A 17597-nucleotide genomic window follows, 5' to 3' on the forward strand; every position below is an offset into this window, starting at 1 on the left:
TGTGGACAAATGCTTCTTGTAAAGCTTTTCTGAAAAAGACCAAAAGAAAAAGAGTCTTCAATTTTAGAAGTGCTTTTCTATTGGGGCTTCTACTTGTGCCTCCTTTGAGGCTGACACTGAATGTGTTTATGGCTTCCTTGAGCTCAATTTTGGCACCTTGTCATTCTTGGTAGTGAATAGATTTAATCATAAATATCTGTACTGTCACAAAAAGCTGCTTAACATGACTAGAATGTGAAGTCTAATATCTGTATGATTTTTGCATTAATTGCTTTGATAGTGTTGCTCTTGCTTCTCAAGTTGGGGCAGATTAAATTGTACTTGAATCCTTTCTAATTACTGGGAAGCTGAAACAGAGCTTTGCACCTCATCTATCCATTTGAAAGTATATATAGCAACTTGCTTTGCAGCTGTTTAAATAGATATGCGTGTGTAAATATGGCTTGCCCACTAATAGAAAACACAAGATAGACCTCGCTTATTTTCATGGTGTTGGCAACTAAAACTACTGGTGTGGGTGCTTCTCTAACATCCTCTGCAATTTTGCTTCGATTTGCTCCACAGATGCAACTAATGCATGAAATTACCAACCTAAAGAATCTCGTTTCAAATGCTGAAGTGTACAATGAGGAGCTTGAGGTGAGCCTGTCCATGAATTTATGTGCAATAAGAATCGTATGAAATGTGCTTGATTTGTTTATCTTGAAATACTATATTTGCTCAGGATGACCTAGACATCATTGGACTTTGGCTTGTCTTACCAGCTGTAAGGATGATACATCTAAAAGCCGTAAAGCTTACTATGTATAAAGATCGTTGTGAAATTTTTACCTGAAAAAATAAAGAGCACTAGAATCTGCCCTCTTTCTTCAACTTTTAGGCAGAAATAAACTCCAAATTGGAACAGCTGAAAGAGAAAGAGAACAAAATTAAGATATTGCAGAATCATGTGGAAGAATTAGAGAAAGCAGGAGCAGAAAAAAAGGACACATCTTTTTTAGCGGTAAAGTTTCTGCTGGGTTGAGAGGTGGTTGTGGTTTTGTTGGCGGTGGGTTAAATTTAGGCATAGCCTTAGTATAATTGAAATCAACTTCCCTACAGATACTAGGTAAGTTGTTGTTTTTTCTAGAAAGCTTATTAATGCTAATTACTGTATTATCATACAGCAGTAACCTGGTGAAGTAAAGCTACAGGAAATGCTGCTTTTTATCCCGTCTCTCAAACAAGCCTGGTACTGTTCCTTTTAGAGTAAATTTACCAAATCTGAGCCTGTATTTCCATTTTAACCATGCTATCATGAACACGTGCTTTATTATGGCTATGTATTTTGGGATTTCTTTGAGTATTTATTTGTCTTTTTTTTAGGGAGATGCTGATAAGCTAACTGAAGAAATACAGCAGCTGAATAAATCCCTCTTAGATAGTGAAGCCATAGCCTTGGATGCCAAAAAACAATCTGCTTTTCTCAGAACTGAAAATTTGGATCTGAAGGAGAAGATGGCAAGTACTTTAGCTGTACAAAATGTTGTTAAGGTTGTTGTTAAGGCTCCCAGACTAGTGAAGCAGGCAATTGGTAAAGACAAGATGTGGTAAAGTATTTGGAGAAAGATAATGACTAATGCTCCAAGTAATGTTTTTATTATGGAATCAATGGAAAGTCAGTCTTCAGGAGCAATATTAAAAGAAAACAGAGGCTTCTTCCACAGGAGTGGGTGGTCAGTTTTATGTTTAGCAGTAGAGAAAGCGAGTGAACAGTCTTTAGGGAGTTACTAGGAAATAAGACTCCATACCTAATTTCACCAGAGAATGAGACTAAGAGATATGAACACAGAAGTGGGATAAAGCTTAGCTTGAGCTTTGAAGGAGAGAGAAATAGTGGAAGCTGTTATGGCCCTGACCTGTAAGGTATTTTTCGTTATAGGACTCTGGCAGGAATGCTGAACTTGTGGCTTATTCTGCCATATTTATCAAGGCCAAAGTTGTACACAGTGACAACAGAAATGTGGCTCATGCAGTGTTTAAATGTTAAGGAACTAGACTTGTATTTTGTGTGTGAGCTGTGTGGTGTTTTGTTTTCCTGAAGAATGAACTCCTAGGTAATTACACGCAAATGCAAAAGGATGTTCAACTCTATCAAAGCCAAATAGAAGCGGGAAAAGCCAGTTACAAAAAAATGCAAGCTGACTTGCAGAAAGAGTTGCAGTTTGTATTTCAAGAAAACGCAAGGCTAACTTCACTGATGGAGGGGAAAGTTCCAAAAGGTACTGATTCAGGTGGTGCTTTTTTTCCTCCCCCCCTCTCCTTCCTCTTCCTCATAGCAGTGGGGGGATAATGAAGACTTGGACTCTTGTCTTCTCAAAAATAATACTTGGAGCTTCTGTCAATATGAAATGTTAGAGCACTGTTGGCACAATGTAGCCATTTCAGCACTTTCTTGAGCTATTTGAAAACTGCAGCTTACAGAATGTTTTGTATTTTGCACAAAGATAATCAAGTTAATGAAGGCTGTCAGGGAGAATCTAAAATAAACTGGATGTTAACCTGAGAAGTGATGACTAAAGTCAGACCGTTAGTTCCGTCTTTTAATTGTTGGCAAGTGTAAAATATACTTGGCTAGGATTATACTGATAAAACATCCAGAATATATCAGAAATCATCTGCTTAATTTAAAATGTGCTTTTCTTCTCTCACTCTTATTATTGTAACTTTGTTAAATCTCTAGATCTGCTTTCTCTTGTGGAGCTGGAAAAAAAGGCAGCTGACTTAAAAGGAGAACTAGAAAAAGCTTTGAAAGAGAATGCACTTCTACAAAAACAAGTAAACGAGCTATCAGAATTTCAGTCTCTACCAAACACTGTTGAGATGCAGCAGAAAGAGGTAAAAACACCAACTTTTTCCTTGTTTTTGTGTTGTACTCAACTGGTAACATTTTAAAGGAAACCTATTGGATATGAAGTTTTCATGCCAAAAGTTGTCTTGAATCAAATAAGTAGAGCTATTACAACTAATTAAATTATTGTTTCTCAGGTATTTAATATTTGCACCCAGGAATAAACTTAAGATCACATGTTTAGTCACAAACCTGATTAATCTGGAATTTCTAAGCTAACATTTGCCTGCCTATTTGCTGTGGTCACCACTGATAACTGTGTGTATGTATAATGGTGTTTGATACTGGTTAACTGTATTTTTCTGTCTAATTGGGCAAAGAAAATGTCAATACCTCTTAGCAGAAATGCTGCTTGAGAAGTGAAAGATTTAACTTGCTAATTCTGGAAAACTTGTAAGGCAACTTTTCCGTTTCCTGGCAGGTCAGGGCTCAGTACACTAAGTTTGCCATAAATATGTCTTAAAGGGTTTGTTTGCAAACACTTTCTAGGTTTATTTATCCTGCAATACCTGCTACTAAGTATGTGCAGTGAAAATTATCCAGGGCAAGTAATCTCACAGACTTATGCATGCTTAGAAAAAAGTTCCAAACCCTTCCAGTGGTCTACTTCCATTAATAAACAAACCTATATCATGAAGAAAGTATCAATACATCTAAATATTCTGTCTAGAAGTTATAGCTAGCAGTATCAGTCCAGTCCTGGCTCAAACATAGGAAAAAGGAAATATGTAAAGAAAAGAGTTGGAGGGGAAGTTTGTCAAGGTTTTGGAAGGGGCTTGTCTGTCTTGCTTCTCTTGGAAGTATTGCTTGCTAGACTGCTTCCTCCCAACAAAGCAAAACCTAATGTACTGTGCTGTGTCTTTGCCTGTACTTTATCTCCTAGATCTGCCCGTGAACATGTTTTTATTACGTAACTATGGCAAATGCTGGTTTAGAAGACGCTATTAATATTGCTTTTCTTTTGGCAGATTCTTGAAAAATGTGAGGAGCTGTGCCTATTGAAATCGGAAAGAGAAAAGCTGCTTGCTGAAGTAGCTGATAACGAAGTTAGACTTAAACATATGACTGAAGAAATTGGAAAATCAAAAGATGAACTAGCAGATGCTCAACTTAAATATGTAAAGTCTGAGCAAGAATACGTCGCACTTAAACAGCTCCATGAGGAACTAGAGCAAAACTATGTAGCTGCATCGGAAAACAATGAACAAATGAAGCTCCAAATAGATGTTCTAACTAAAGAAGCACAAGAGTCTAAAGCAACTTTGGATGAAATGAAATTAGAGGTCAGTGTTGGCTTGCTCCTTTTACAGATCAGACATGAGGAATTCACAACTTAAGTAGTTTTAAAGGTATAGATAACATTAGAATTGAAATTCCTCTAGCATGAGTGAATATTACTTATTCTATGCCAGCTGTATAAGGTTGCAGGGTCTATATTCATATATGTGAACACGTATATGTTGTTCCAGGTCATGTGTTCTCCTCTGTACTTGACCTTTTCATGCTTTTAGCATTCTTAAGTTACATATTTGTTATGCAAATATTTTATTTAAATGTGGCGCTCTGAATTAGTCCATCCAAAGTCAGAGCAACAGAGTTTCCTCGTCAGGAACAGAAGATATTTCAAGATCTGTTTAGAACAGGAGACCTTTCAAACCACAGAGAACTGCTGGATAAATTTGCAATTAGAAAGGGAGAGCGGGGTTAAAAACCAAACCACATTTAAGAAGGGAAGCAAAGATCCCTATTTTTTATAAGGCTTTTGCCACTTATGGCTGTCATTCCAGCTATGGAGTTGACAACTCCTAATTTTATTATTCTTAAGCTACGTGACAGTTTCACGTGTCCTATGTTTTAGTAAGACTTTTGCTGCTAAGGAGAAACCACAGGAAGGTTCCATAAGCAAATGCTTATTTAATGTGGCAAGAATATAAGCAGTGACTTAAAGTGAAATCATGAATGTCCTATTCTCTTGTTGAAAGCCAGCATCTCGCTCCATTTCTAAGCTAATATACGATTCTGTGAGAATGTGTACACCTGCAGATTTGCATTACAATGAAGTGTCTTGCCTTTTGCTTTACAAATTGAAGCTCTGTAGCAAAACGAAAGAACTGGAAGAAAAGACAGCAGAGCACAAACAACTTCTTGAGGTAAGAGAAGATTTGATTCAGACTCAGCAGAAGTTAAATGAAATGGAGCAATTAAAAGAACAAGAGAAAATGATGGAGTTGAGACTGGAGGCCAAGGATTCAGAGATCCAGGCAGTTCTCCAACGGCTTACTGGATATCAGGAGGAAATAAAAACTCTAACCCAAGAAAGAGATTATTTGAAGCAAAAAGAAGAATCTCTCCAGGCTGAGGCAGATCAACTCAAAGAGGATATAAAAGACACTGTTTCAATGGTAGGAATTCTGCTTTTATGGAAATGGGCCATACATGTTAAGGGGAAGAGTGTAAGAACGCTTATAAACTATATTGAAATATTTAGGGGAGCGGCTTCTTATAGTTTGGGATTTTCTTAATCAAGAAATGCTAGCTAAGGTTGCAAAATATTTATATTTTCTTTGGTGTTTTGAAGAACATTTTGGCACATGAAGAGCTGAGAGATGCACAGAGTTCTCTCAAACAATCGCAGGACGCTGTCAAGAAGTTGGAAAAGAATATTTCTGAAAAAGAATCTCAGATTCTGAGTGTTGAAGAGGCACTAGAGACAACCACTAAAGAACTCAAAACACAGGTGAAACATTATGTAATAATTCAAAAGAAAAATGCTTTTAATGTGTTTTCCAACACTGTGACAACAAGCCTAGTTAGTCTGCCTAGAGTCTCCTGCTTATCCTTATAGAAAATTTCTAGGCCTTTGGTAGAAAGTTGGTATATTTTGCCACAGATGCATAAAAATAATCCAATAGCTGTTTCTTATTTAGCCTTTTTCTCCCAGGCTTTTTCTAGATAAAGAATTGGCTGATATTGCAGAAGAGACTGCTAAAAGACCAGTGTTTAAACCAACGGGTGACAAAGGCTCAGTTCTGGCGTTTTTCTTGTTTGGTTACAGTGGTTTGATGTTAAAAATACTGTAGTGGAGTGAATCAAGCAACTTCTGCGTTTCATTTTGGTTTTGTGTTGATGGAAATATTAACAGTCTTTGCACTTTTTTATAGATATCACAAATGGCGGAAGAAATAAAAATCATCACATCAGAGAGAGACCAGCTTGCTGAGGAAAAATCACAAAATAACTGCAGAGAAAGTGATGAGCTTCAGGCACTGAAGGAACAAATAGTTTTTCTTACACAAGAGAACAATTCTTTGCAGGTTAAGCTGGAGAGTTTACATTTGAAAAAAGAAGAGGATGGGGAAGGCACTTCGGTAATTAAGTTAAGGCTGTAATGGACAGCATGCTTACTTAAACTTTGCTTGAGTGGAAACAATTCACAAAACAAACAGGAGAAAAGGGTCCTGCTACTTGACTGCAAACCATTAAACACTAGGGCTGTTATTCCTTAATTGAAATACGTCCCATCCATATTGTTGTATATAGACAACTAGTAGCAGGATATCACATTTTTCCCATAAATAGAACTTTAACTTCATACAGGATGGGGATGTTGATCTGCCCAGGGATGTGGTTCTATAATTAAGTGGTTGAAGCTAAAAATTACTCAGCTGGGAAGGGTGTTTCTGCTTTTTCAAAGCATAGCTAGAACTGGCACTGTATGTGAAGGGACATAGCGGCCAACACTTTCATAATTGGACATGCCGATTACACATGTGTATTTTTATATATATATATATACACATGTACACTTTAACAAAAGTAAAGCATGTGCGTACATTTTAATATTTATGGAGTGGAAGTGGAAAAATTTCAAGGAAATAATTGCCTTTACATCAGTATTATCTACTATTGAGACTAGAAATATGGGTAAGGTCTCTAGTTTGGTTTGTGTGGGTTTTGTGTTGGGTTTTTTGGTTTGTTTTTTTACCCCTCAGGCTTAAACTGTGGCCGTGAAGTTCTCCTTCTGGTAACTTGTTTCAGAAGCCCTCACTTCAAATTTTACTTTTAAATGTCTTTTATTTCAAGGAACTTGAATTGCATATCAAGTTCAATCAAATTTTATTCTGAAAAAAAACACATCTCTCTAAAACATTCTGTTTGCTTTACATAATTGACCTGTCAAAGATCAGATATGTTTCTCTTAAAGCTGCTTCCAAAATGTGTTCATTTCTATCTCTGTATAAAATGGGTACCACAGATTCACAAAAAATCTATGGAGCAAGAATTATGTCTTCTGAGAGAAGAGCTGAGCCAGGCACAAAGGAAACTGCAAGAAATGGAGGAAGTGAAGGCCAATGAGTGTCAAAGAGAATCTGAAAGAATGGAGAGAACAGATATTATTCCAAAATTGCATGACTATGAGGAAGTGAGCACTATGACAGAAGGAGATGATCATCTTAAATTGCAACTGGAAAATCTCCAAAATGAGAGAGACCACCTAAGAGCAACTATACAGGAAACAATTAGCAGGGTAAGAAAAGTAGTCCTATTCCTTTAGCATAGCAGCTTTACTAAACTTCTGCCTTAACTTTGGGAAGTGTTGTTCAAGCTTTAATGTACTTTAACTGTGTTGTGTCCAAAGAATTCAGAGATGCAGGAGGAGCTGAGATGTGCTCAAAACTCTCTCAAACAACATCAGGAGACTATTGTGGAGCTGAAAGGAAGTATTTTGGAGAAAGAAAATCAAATCTTAAAAGCACAAGAAGCACTGAAGGAAACAAGGGATGAACTGCAGCAGAAGGTCAGATGCAGTTTTGTCAAATAAACAAAAAAATTCTATCAGGACTGGCAACCCCTGTCCTCTACAGGCTTCAGTTTATAAGGGCTCAGTAAATGTAATAATGAAATTTAATTCAAAGTTTTTCCTTTTTTCCCTGTACTGCCTCTGGAAAGAATTCTACAGAAACAGAGGCAGTAAAAAGATGATTGAATGCAGTTTGACCTGCACATTACAACCCTTATTTATAACTCAACATCCTTTAGTGCTGCATGATGGAACATTATTTGGAATCAATACTGCTCATTGACCACAAGGCATTTTCCAGGTCTTAAAACTTTTAAAATTCTAGTAATACGTGTCTTAGCTACATAACTCCGAAGAAGCTCGAGTAACTAAAAGGCAGCCTGTTGTTTAACGTGCAGCACTATTATAAATTTCTTAGCTACTTTTCATGTCTGAAGCTACTGTGGCTTTTAGAAAACATGAACACTCGTTAGAATCAAGCCTATCTGCTGTGGATACAGCAATGGAATCATTGTTATGAAATTATAATTCACTTTTGTCTACCAGTGAGACACAAGTCCAGAAATAGGGCTTTTAATCAAAATTGTTACATCTTTATTTGCTTACTATAGCAGTAAACTAATGGAGGTGTCTTCTGTAAAATAATTCAATCATAACAACCCATATGTACATATAATGCTTGTGAAGTATGATCCAACTACACTTTTCTTAAATCAGCACATGATTACTGGGCAACAAAATTGTGAAAATCAGGATGTTGAAGTTTTTTTTCCAAACTTACCATCAAATTACTTCTACTCATGCTAGAGATAATTAGAAATACTGATACTGGTTCTTATTTGTTCTTTCAGGTCACTGAAGTAACAGACAATCTGACCCATGTCTCTTCTGAATACGGCAAGCTACTGGCAGAAAAAGAACAAACTGAAAGAACAGTGAACGAGCAGATCCGTCAGCAGCTTGAGAAAATCGCTTCACTTAATCAGGAGAAAGATGAGCTTCAGCAAATGGTAGAGACTTGTAAAGCAGAAAGACATCAGTTCGAGGCTGACTGTCAGGAAAGCAAGGAGAGAGTATGTATGAAGTCTCTTAAGTAATTGTTTTAAAGGCAGGTTGTACCATTCTGAATTATTTCAGTCGTCTTCTCTTCACTTGTTCATAGCAGCAGTAAACTAAATATTGAATTTAATAATCTAGTCTAGATTTTGGGCTCTCGTTTTTGCTCCCCCCTCTCCCCTTCCTGCTCTTTTGGTCACTGTGAGGCTCTGGGTTCAGACACAGTTCTGCCACCTCCTGGACAAGCACTCTGCAAGTTCCTGCTGTGTCTTTCAGCTACGGTACCTTTGTACTTAGCACAGAACAGCAGAGGTAATCCAGGTCTGTAATATCAAGGGGCTTGATTCTTCTACCCCTTCAGCTTTTCTGGAATGAAGAGAAAGCTAAGCCCAGAAAAGAAACTTATTAGCTACCCTACTTCTCCTTCCTGATGTTATATTTCTTGGCTGATCAGTGACTTTATTCCAAGTATTTGCATGAAAAGTATTGGCACACTATTTCAGACAAATTCATTCTGATATGTAGTTAACAAAAATCAAATGGATAATTTCTGAAGTTAAAAGCAAGTCCGGTAAGTATTTTTTCCCTAAGAGAAGCTCTGCAGATTATTTTAAGTAGTCAAAGCTTTCATATTAATTTTAGCAAACCTCAGGTAGAAACACTGCTCTGTTTTAAGTATGTATAAACCAACTAATTTAAAAACAAGCAAATAAAATAAGCAAACTAGGATTATCAAATCTTTAATTTTAGATTACATCTTGCTACTAAACAGACTAATTGTGCATGTAGCTGGTGGCAGCCGCCCCAAGAACGATTATCTTTCATGGTGGGGTGTGTTGTGTGGGAGTTTAAGTCATCTATTTAATCTGTTCACCCCACAGTATTACTGAGAGAGAAAATTTCTTAAGACTGTCTTCCTTTGGAGTTCTTAAACTAGGTATGGGGGAATGACAACTGACGGTTTGTTCTAAAGTAAAAAGACTGATAGTTCTCTACTAGAAATTCAAATGTTTCAGTTTATCATTCCTAAGTCCTGGTAAGGAAAACTTAATCATACTGAGTGAACATCTGTGTAATACCTTGTTCTGCAGTTCTTAAAGGTTCTGACAGAAATGGAACATATACATGAAGAGTTGAAGCATCAGAAAGAGCAAGCTGATATCCAGAAGAACGTGATAGCAAATGGAGAAGAGAAACTGCGAGACACTGAAGAAAAACTGAATGAAGAAATAAAGAAACTGGAAGAAAAGGCAAGTACAGTAATACGAAACCCTTAAAATAATGTAGAGGATGTGCCCTCAAAGAGTCGTTAGAATAACTATTTACCTGCAGTAATCTGGAGTGATTTATTGGACAGATAGATGATGTCATAGTAATACAATTTAGCAACAGGAGTTTTTGCTAAAAGTTATGTGATTTTATAGTTTTTAAAAAAAAAAATTTAATAGGTATCCAAGTTGAATGAGGACTTAAATTTGGTAACTAAAGAAAGGCACCAACTGCTGAGAGAACTAAAAGAAAAGACGGAGAGTGAAAGCGATGAACTTCACCAGCTGGAGGAACAGTGTCGTTTGTTGGCAGAGGAGAGAGTGCAGCTCGGGGAAATGTTGGAAAGCGTTCAAGCGGAGAAGAACAAACTGGAGATTAACCTACAGGAGAGTGTGGATAAGGTGCTTTATCTCTTATATAACTATAAATGCTTGGTAGGGGAAGATGGTTAATTCTTGAAGGTGTTTGAAACGTGTATTACAAGTATTATTGTTATATACCCAGACTGAAGAATATTAGCATGGTTTAGCTTCTTTCTTGTGGAATGGTATTTAAAAATATACATAAAAGGTTATCTGAGGATCCTTTGTTTATGAATAAATGGGGAACTGGAAAATACACGGATTTCATTATCAAAACACTTAACAGGCACTTTGAAACATGCTATTTCAGCAAATTCATTAATAGTTGAGCTCCAAAGTGTTGTAACTAAAGCTGTAAAATTGTGATACTTTTATTTCTCTTCTGGATAAGTCATATCCTGACAACACTGAAGACAAGTGGATTGGGTGGTATCCATTGAGCAGCAGTCCTTGTTCCGATACTTAGTAATCACTTCAAATATCTGTAGTTAACTCAAATCCATGGTGGGAGGAGAATCTTCTCTCACTACCAATATCTTCCAAGTCACCTTCATTCAAATGTCAATTGCCTTGCTGTCAAAACTTCAACTTCACTGCAAACTCAGATGTTTAGTGAAAGGAATGCTAATTCTATAATAAATTATGGAAGATAATTTAACACCACTGACAAGTCTAATCCATAAAATTGTGTTAAGTAATAATTTCTAGATAATTCTTGATGTGAACCTTACTCAAATGCTCTCTCACAACTGAATTTTACATTTGTTACTCTATTTTTCACTCCAGATTCTTGAAACTGAAAAGGAATTGAAGTGGCAAAAAGAACTTCTCAGCAATGAGAAGATGAAAGCTGAAGAAAGAGAAGAACACTTATTAAAGGTTCAGAGACAGTCAGAGACTTTGGAGGACAGCCTGACTAAAAAGGTGAGGAGTTTTGGTTTTAGTAGCTATTCTGCAGTTCTCTTCTGATGGTTTATCACTGTGCTAAACTTTTGCTCAAGACAAATCCTATTTTATTTTTAATTCTCAGCACATTATTTGTGTGTGCTAATCTAACATGAACATGGGCAAAGGATTTTGTACAGGTTTCTTTAGTGATATAAGTAGCATCCTCAACTTGTCTCAGCCTCATAAGCACTTGGGTTGGTCACTCCATTAGAATGTGTAGCTTAGTAGTCATGGTTGTACACATATTCCTTCAGACTTTAAAAGGCAGATTGTACCTGTTATTTAGAGAACCTTGCACTTAGCTCTTGCCAGCTCAGTCCTCCTCCAGTTTTCACTTCTTCACTTTTTGCCTGTTGGACTTTTCCTTGTTCTGTAGATCAAAGGGTGTATTTAAGGATTGCTTCAGATCAGCAAATATGTTAGTGTTCTAATCAGTAGAGAAGATATAAAGACAATTTTATTGCCAATCTCTTGTGCTAATCTTCCATTTCTTTTGATTTGTGATATGGACGTATGTTAACTGCCTTGTTTCCTCTTGCTTTATTGAAGACCTAAGTTGACTAGAGTTTAGTTGTCTGGGTGCAATGCTATTCCTCTTCTTTTACATTCTGTTTCTGAGTGATTAGAACACTGAAATTATTTTTAAACTTCTCTTGCTGTTAGTGTGAATTTGAGAGTTATTAGCAATTGTGGGTTTTGTATTTGACACAACTGATCTGAGTACACAGACCAGGACCACATCATAATGCTTGTTTTTTCTCTGATACTTATTATAGATCCAACAGTTAACGGAGAGGCTAAATACAGTATCATGTGAAAAAGACCAGTTATTGGCTGAAAGTACTAGTCATTCTTTCCAACTTAAAGAACAAATCTCATCAATTAATCGAGAAAAAGATGAGCTACAAAAACTTCTCCGGGATGTCAGGTCTGAGCGGGACCAGCTCAAGACAGAATTGCAAAAAAATTCTGAGATGGTTGGTGTTTCAAGTTGCATACCTAAGTTATTCATCCCTTCTCTTCTTGAATGGTCCTTAAATATGTATGCTTTTATTTTAGTATGTTGAAGCAAAGGCAAAACTGGAATGTGCTCTAGAGCAACTGAAGCAGGGAAGCTTGAATGATGTGTCCATTCAGGTGAATGCACTGGATAATGCAGAACAGATGGCTGATGACAGCCTGAAGGAAACGACCTTGAAAATTAAGGTAAGCTTCTCTGCTTATTTTAAGGATGTATGTAAAACCTTAATACTTGTTCTGGAGCATAAACCCTGCTTCTGTGCAAAATCCATGAAGTTGTTCGCAGATCTTGCTCAGATCCTGCAAACCATTGTATCAGTCGATTTGCTGTTCGGTGGCCGTGCATCCTTTTCCAGGAACATTAAATTGAACTTCTCAGCTGAGACATCTCACTTGATTTCATTACTGTCCAGCCACCCCTGTAATTCCTCAGCTTTTGTTAATTAACTATTCTGAGTATACGTTCTCATGGATATGAGAAGTACTACTAACCTCCTGAAAGCTTAAATAAACTAGATTTATGAATACATATGAAATACTTTAAAGAGTACCATTGTACTGTAGTCTGTGCATTTGTGTAGCAGATTTGGGCAGCTTTGTACGTGATACTTGAGTTGTAGCTTACTGGGAGTGCCTGTTGCATTTCTCAGCCTACTTGCTGCTCCATCGCATCTCCCTTTTAACTGCAGAGTGCGACAAACAGCTTCATGATCCCTTTCTTTAAATAAAAGATCAAGGAGCGCATCCCAAGGGCAACCTAGCTGGCAAACTTGTGAACAGGCAACAGTTTCATTTCAGGCTCAATCTACAGGTCTTGATGTGGCTAAGCAATCTAAATCATGAAAGTAGGTTAAGCTTGTGAAAGATGATTTTCTAGAAAACTGAGACATTCCTTGCTTTTGTGCCTGGCTTAGTGTTTTTGTGACTTAGCGCTATTAGCTTTTCTCTTGTAAAACCAGCACATACTATAGGGGTTATTCCTGGGGTCTGATGCTTTAAGCTTCTCTTTATAGCTAATAACTCTTTTTGTTATTGTGACTCAATGAATTTGTTTCACTTGCATTTAGGAGCTACTCGATAAATTCCCAAATATAGAGAAGAGGTATGAATGTCTCTCTACAGTTTCTCTTAATCTAAAGAATGAACTGAACAGTCAGAAAGCACGGATGGCTGCCATACTGCCTCAGCTCCCGTTGGAAAAGAGCAAACAAGTCAAAAGACTTCATACTATAAATGAAAAAGTAAACTCTCTTCTCCAGAGTTTATTGAACAAACTGAAGGTACAACTTAAAATGCTGAATATCTGAATGTTTCATATTGCTTTGGTGTAGGGTTTTTTAAAAAGCTCTCAATATTAACAGCTAGGGTTCTATATACTCTAATTTTGATTGTTGTGAATGCGTATCTTATGGAAAAAATTGATAGCACTCAAGTAATTTAAATCTTCTACCCTTGCAAACCTTCCCCAATTTGTAGGTCAGTGCAAAAACTGATTCCAATTATCAGAAAAAAAAAAAAAGAAGGAGAATTGGGAGTAAATTCTTGTTATCATACAGTTTACTGTATTTCTGCATAAAGTTGTTTTTGTTTCTTTATCAAAAAATGTTAAGGGTTTTTTAGGTCGTGATGAGGTGGGGGAGGCTGGGCTGGGGAGAGGCCAAGGTTCAATGTCCAGTATACAAAAATACAGGACATGATCTTGAGTCAGTAGTTCCTCTAAATATCTTTTAGGTAAAAGTATTCTGAAGAGCTTTATTTCATAACTTCTGTTAGGGTTTTTAGGTTTTGATCTTCTGGTTTTCCATACATGTCTCTCAACTTCTATGGTTAAAGATATTTAAGATTTAAGTAGTGAGCGTGAATAAATTAATCTTTAAATCAGCCCAGTGATATTAGTAGCATGCTTTAGAAATGCTGACCCGGCTAAAAGTCTTACATGCCGCTGCTATACAGCACACGTGAGTGTTTTGCTTGTCCTGGACACCCATGGACTAGTAGAGTAAATTGATTATGAAACATAGAATTTTAGCTGGATGCAGGGTACCATTTTAAAGCATATTCACTGATATATCCTGTGCTTCTACAACAGTTTCTGTTCAGTCGTGTTTGCTTCAAGAAAAGAGAATATCATGCTGCTGTTCACAAGTATGCAATGGAATTGCTTGAGGAAAAGAAAAAACAAGGTCAGCTCCAAGCTCAGATTCAGTGTCTCAAGAAGACCTATTTGAACCAGAGTGAGAGGGCATCTCAGGAGTTCAACATCAGTGAAGTGCTGCGCAGGTTGCACTTGGATGCAGAGGTAGCATTTGAAACTATTTTCAGATAGAAAGACTTGAGTATTTGAAGGCATGGGATGATGTGGTGCTAATCTAACGGCATTGCTTTTATCTATGAACATGTCACTTAAGGGGGGAGGTAGGATTTGTAGTTTTTTGTGCTACCAATTCTATAATATGAAGATTCTGTTTTATAAAGTGGCTTAAAATGAAATTATTAGGTTATTAAATAGTTGGAATGTTATTTACTCATGTGCCATGTAAAATAGGTACTACCTGATACCAAGCTGACTTTTAAAAGAATGAGAAAATCTTAGTTACGGGCATATTTTGTCCCCTTCCCACCTGCCCCAGGAATGTAGATTATCTTCTCGTTTTACCAGTAGGGTGTCATTTAAAAATAGCAAAACTCTTTCTGTATGATAATTGGATGCTAACACAGACTTTCTGCAAGTATTGATAGCTAAGAGACCAAAATGTATATTTAGACATATAGTTAACAAAGCAATATTTAAGGTTGAATTTCTTCTTTTTTTTAAAGAGCATTCTCAAAGACGTATCAGAAATGGAAAGCGAACTTCTCAGCATAGAAACAGGGTTACAGCAGGAAGAAAGTGCTAGAAAAGAAACAACAGAGTTCTGGGAAGCTTGTTCAGGTACTCACTGTGATACAGAGGAACTTGAAGAAAAGTTAAACAGAGATAACGAAAGGCTTTTGCAAGTCATAAACTTCTGGAATCCTAAATCAAAGGTAAAGTTAAGTCTCCTTTAAGCAGTAATGTATTTTGTGTAAGGACTCTATAAATGCCTCTAATCTGACTGAAAACAAAACATCAAAAAAGGCTATTTAAAGATTATTTGTTGTTATCAGCACTTACTGTATTTATGTTCAACTGTAAGAGTAGGGATACTTGGAAAGTTTTTAAAGACTTCTTTCCTTATGCATCCAAACTTGGAAACTTGCTTTGTAAAAGACTTTAAAGGTGATAAATGGGGGTGAGAGAGCGTGTTCTTCGTTAGTGGTTTAATTAGACTGAATTCTGGAAGCCATATGTTCAAAACTGTTATAAAGCTTTGCTTGCAGAATTTGCCAACCTGATACAATAACTTTCTCCAGGCTTTATGCCCACAAGATTGTCTGTTCTCTTCAAGCCGGCTTTAAAATGGCTAAGGTAGTTTTGATAAAAACTTACTTGTAATTTGTAATCTCACATCTTTTCTAACTTAAAGTCAAGTTACTATATTTCCAACTTCTTGTGCACCCCCAGCCCACTTGCTGCTGTGTGGTGTGAGAAGCAGGAAAGGCCTGGACTCTGTGTGAACTCTGCTCAGGAATAACGAAAACATCCCTGTGCTATCAGCACTGTTTTCAGCACAAATCTGAAACACAGCCCCATAGTAGCTACTATAATGAAAATTAACTCCATCCCAGCCAAAACCAGCATGTAGTCAATGTAGTGTTCTAGTGAAATTTCTGATAGCAAGCCTCTTCAAATGGAACACTGAGACTAGAATGAAATAAAGAATCTTTGTTTCTTTACCCTATTTCTAGCTGAATCAAAAATTATTTAAATTTTATTTTTGCAATGCTACTTTATTTTCAGATACTCCTTCAACTTTCTTCAGAGCTGGATGCCAGAACTGCCAATTATTGTAAAAATGCTGACATTGAATTGAAACAGATAAAAGAGAAAAGTGAAGAGTTGCTTTTGGAACTAAAAACTCTTCAAGAACAGCTGGGCCCTGGTGGCTCTGCCAGTCTTGCATTACAAGAAGAAAACTACAGGCTTCATAATAAATTAAAGGCTGCAGAACAAGATATAAAGGTACCAGTATTTGTTTCTAAGGAAAACTTCTTTGATCCCTGTTTGCCATCAATCTGTGTTTTCTTTTCAGTTTGAAGTACTCTCACTTAGCAATGGTAAATCTCTGCCACAAAAGACACTGGCCCAGGGTGCACTTGATTTTTGGAGCTTTTTTATTCCCTAAGTTTGAGCTCTTGCCTGTAATATTTTAATTGCCTGTTTTCTGTACACAAATAGATGTCAGTCTAGAAATCCATAGGACATGTTCCCCTGTGGTTTTGAAGTATTGATTTTAATAGTGTGATAGACTTGATGCTTCCTTCCAGTATATGGTATTCACCATGTCAAACTGGAAACTGGGGAATAATTCTGTCTTTAATCCTAGGAATTGAGGACTGATTTTTCTCTCTGTCCTATTTTTTTATGTCACAGTTACCCATGTTCAAAGTACATTTTTTCTTAGAATTGAGTGTTCCAGAATACTAAAAGGTGACACAAAATAGTGAGGTAGGCACCAAGAGTTTCCATGGAGCCTATAGTGTCAGATTTTTTGTGTGCTTTGGGTTTTTCATTTGTTTATATGAAGAATACAACAGTGTGCTGTTACTGTTGGATCTCTTGACATGACTACTCATAACTCATTGATATATCTCAATAGGCTATGGAAGTAAAAATTCGGAAGTTGGAAACTGTAATAAGTGAAGCAGAAAAAGATGTCAAAGAGAAAAATGACAGGATAAGCAAGTTACAAGCACATATAAGAATAAAAACAGACACAAGTGAGCTCACCCAACTGCAAGCCAAACTGAATGAGACGGAGAAGTGCCTCAGAACTGCATTATCAGAAAATCAGAGTCTCCAGGTATGAGCAGAATACTTCTTTCATTCTCCTCTGATCTCAGAGAGAACAGCTGCAGATGACACATTGCTCTCTAAAGCCAATATTGTTCTCTACGGCATTCTTAGAGTAAAACACTCTACTTGCCTGTTTAGCATGCATTTTCACATTCTACCAGTGCAGCCTTCAGAGACAACATTTAGAATGCATGTTATGATATTAGAAGCTAAATTTATCACTTATGCATGATGCATTTCTGAAACATTCTAAAAATATATATAAATTTTGAAATGAAAACATGAACTTTTTTGTGTAATATATTTGCATATTAG

General features: G+C 36.7%; 1 protein-coding gene across 3 annotated transcripts in view; it reads left to right on the top strand.

Annotated features, from left to right (window-relative positions):
• The window catches only part of CENPE (centromere protein E), a 35011-nt gene that overhangs the window by 13529 nt on the left and 3885 nt on the right, over nucleotides 1-17597 (top strand). For 2 of the 3 annotated variants that reach the window (XM_065837682.2, XM_071808232.1), the window contains 22 exons: nucleotides 565-639; nucleotides 881-1003; nucleotides 1366-1500; nucleotides 2084-2261; nucleotides 2723-2877; nucleotides 3859-4173; nucleotides 4981-5292; nucleotides 5469-5627; nucleotides 6052-6258; nucleotides 7146-7418; nucleotides 7530-7688; nucleotides 8543-8764; nucleotides 9839-9997; nucleotides 10196-10417; nucleotides 11165-11302; nucleotides 12103-12303; nucleotides 12386-12532; nucleotides 13414-13626; nucleotides 14436-14645; nucleotides 15164-15373; nucleotides 16227-16448; nucleotides 17086-17289. In XM_065837682.2, coding sequence (XP_065693754.2) covers nucleotides 565-639; nucleotides 881-1003; nucleotides 1366-1500; nucleotides 2084-2261; nucleotides 2723-2877; nucleotides 3859-4173; nucleotides 4981-5292; nucleotides 5469-5627; nucleotides 6052-6258; nucleotides 7146-7418; nucleotides 7530-7688; nucleotides 8543-8764; nucleotides 9839-9997; nucleotides 10196-10417; nucleotides 11165-11302; nucleotides 12103-12303; nucleotides 12386-12532; nucleotides 13414-13626; nucleotides 14436-14645; nucleotides 15164-15373; nucleotides 16227-16448; nucleotides 17086-17289 — 4239 coding nt within the window. The remainder of the gene's footprint in view (nucleotides 1-564; nucleotides 640-880; nucleotides 1004-1365; nucleotides 1501-2083; nucleotides 2262-2722; nucleotides 2878-3858; nucleotides 4174-4980; nucleotides 5293-5468; nucleotides 5628-6051; nucleotides 6259-7145; nucleotides 7419-7529; nucleotides 7689-8542; nucleotides 8765-9838; nucleotides 9998-10195; nucleotides 10418-11164; nucleotides 11303-12102; nucleotides 12304-12385; nucleotides 12533-13413; nucleotides 13627-14435; nucleotides 14646-15163; nucleotides 15374-16226; nucleotides 16449-17085; nucleotides 17290-17597) is intronic. The other variant, XM_065837683.2, reaches the window with a different exon arrangement.

The sequence above is a fragment of the Patagioenas fasciata genome, chromosome 4 (genome assembly GCF_037038585.1).
Source record: "Patagioenas fasciata isolate bPatFas1 chromosome 4, bPatFas1.hap1, whole genome shotgun sequence".
Classification (NCBI taxonomy): Eukaryota; Metazoa; Chordata; class Aves; order Columbiformes; family Columbidae; genus Patagioenas; species Patagioenas fasciata.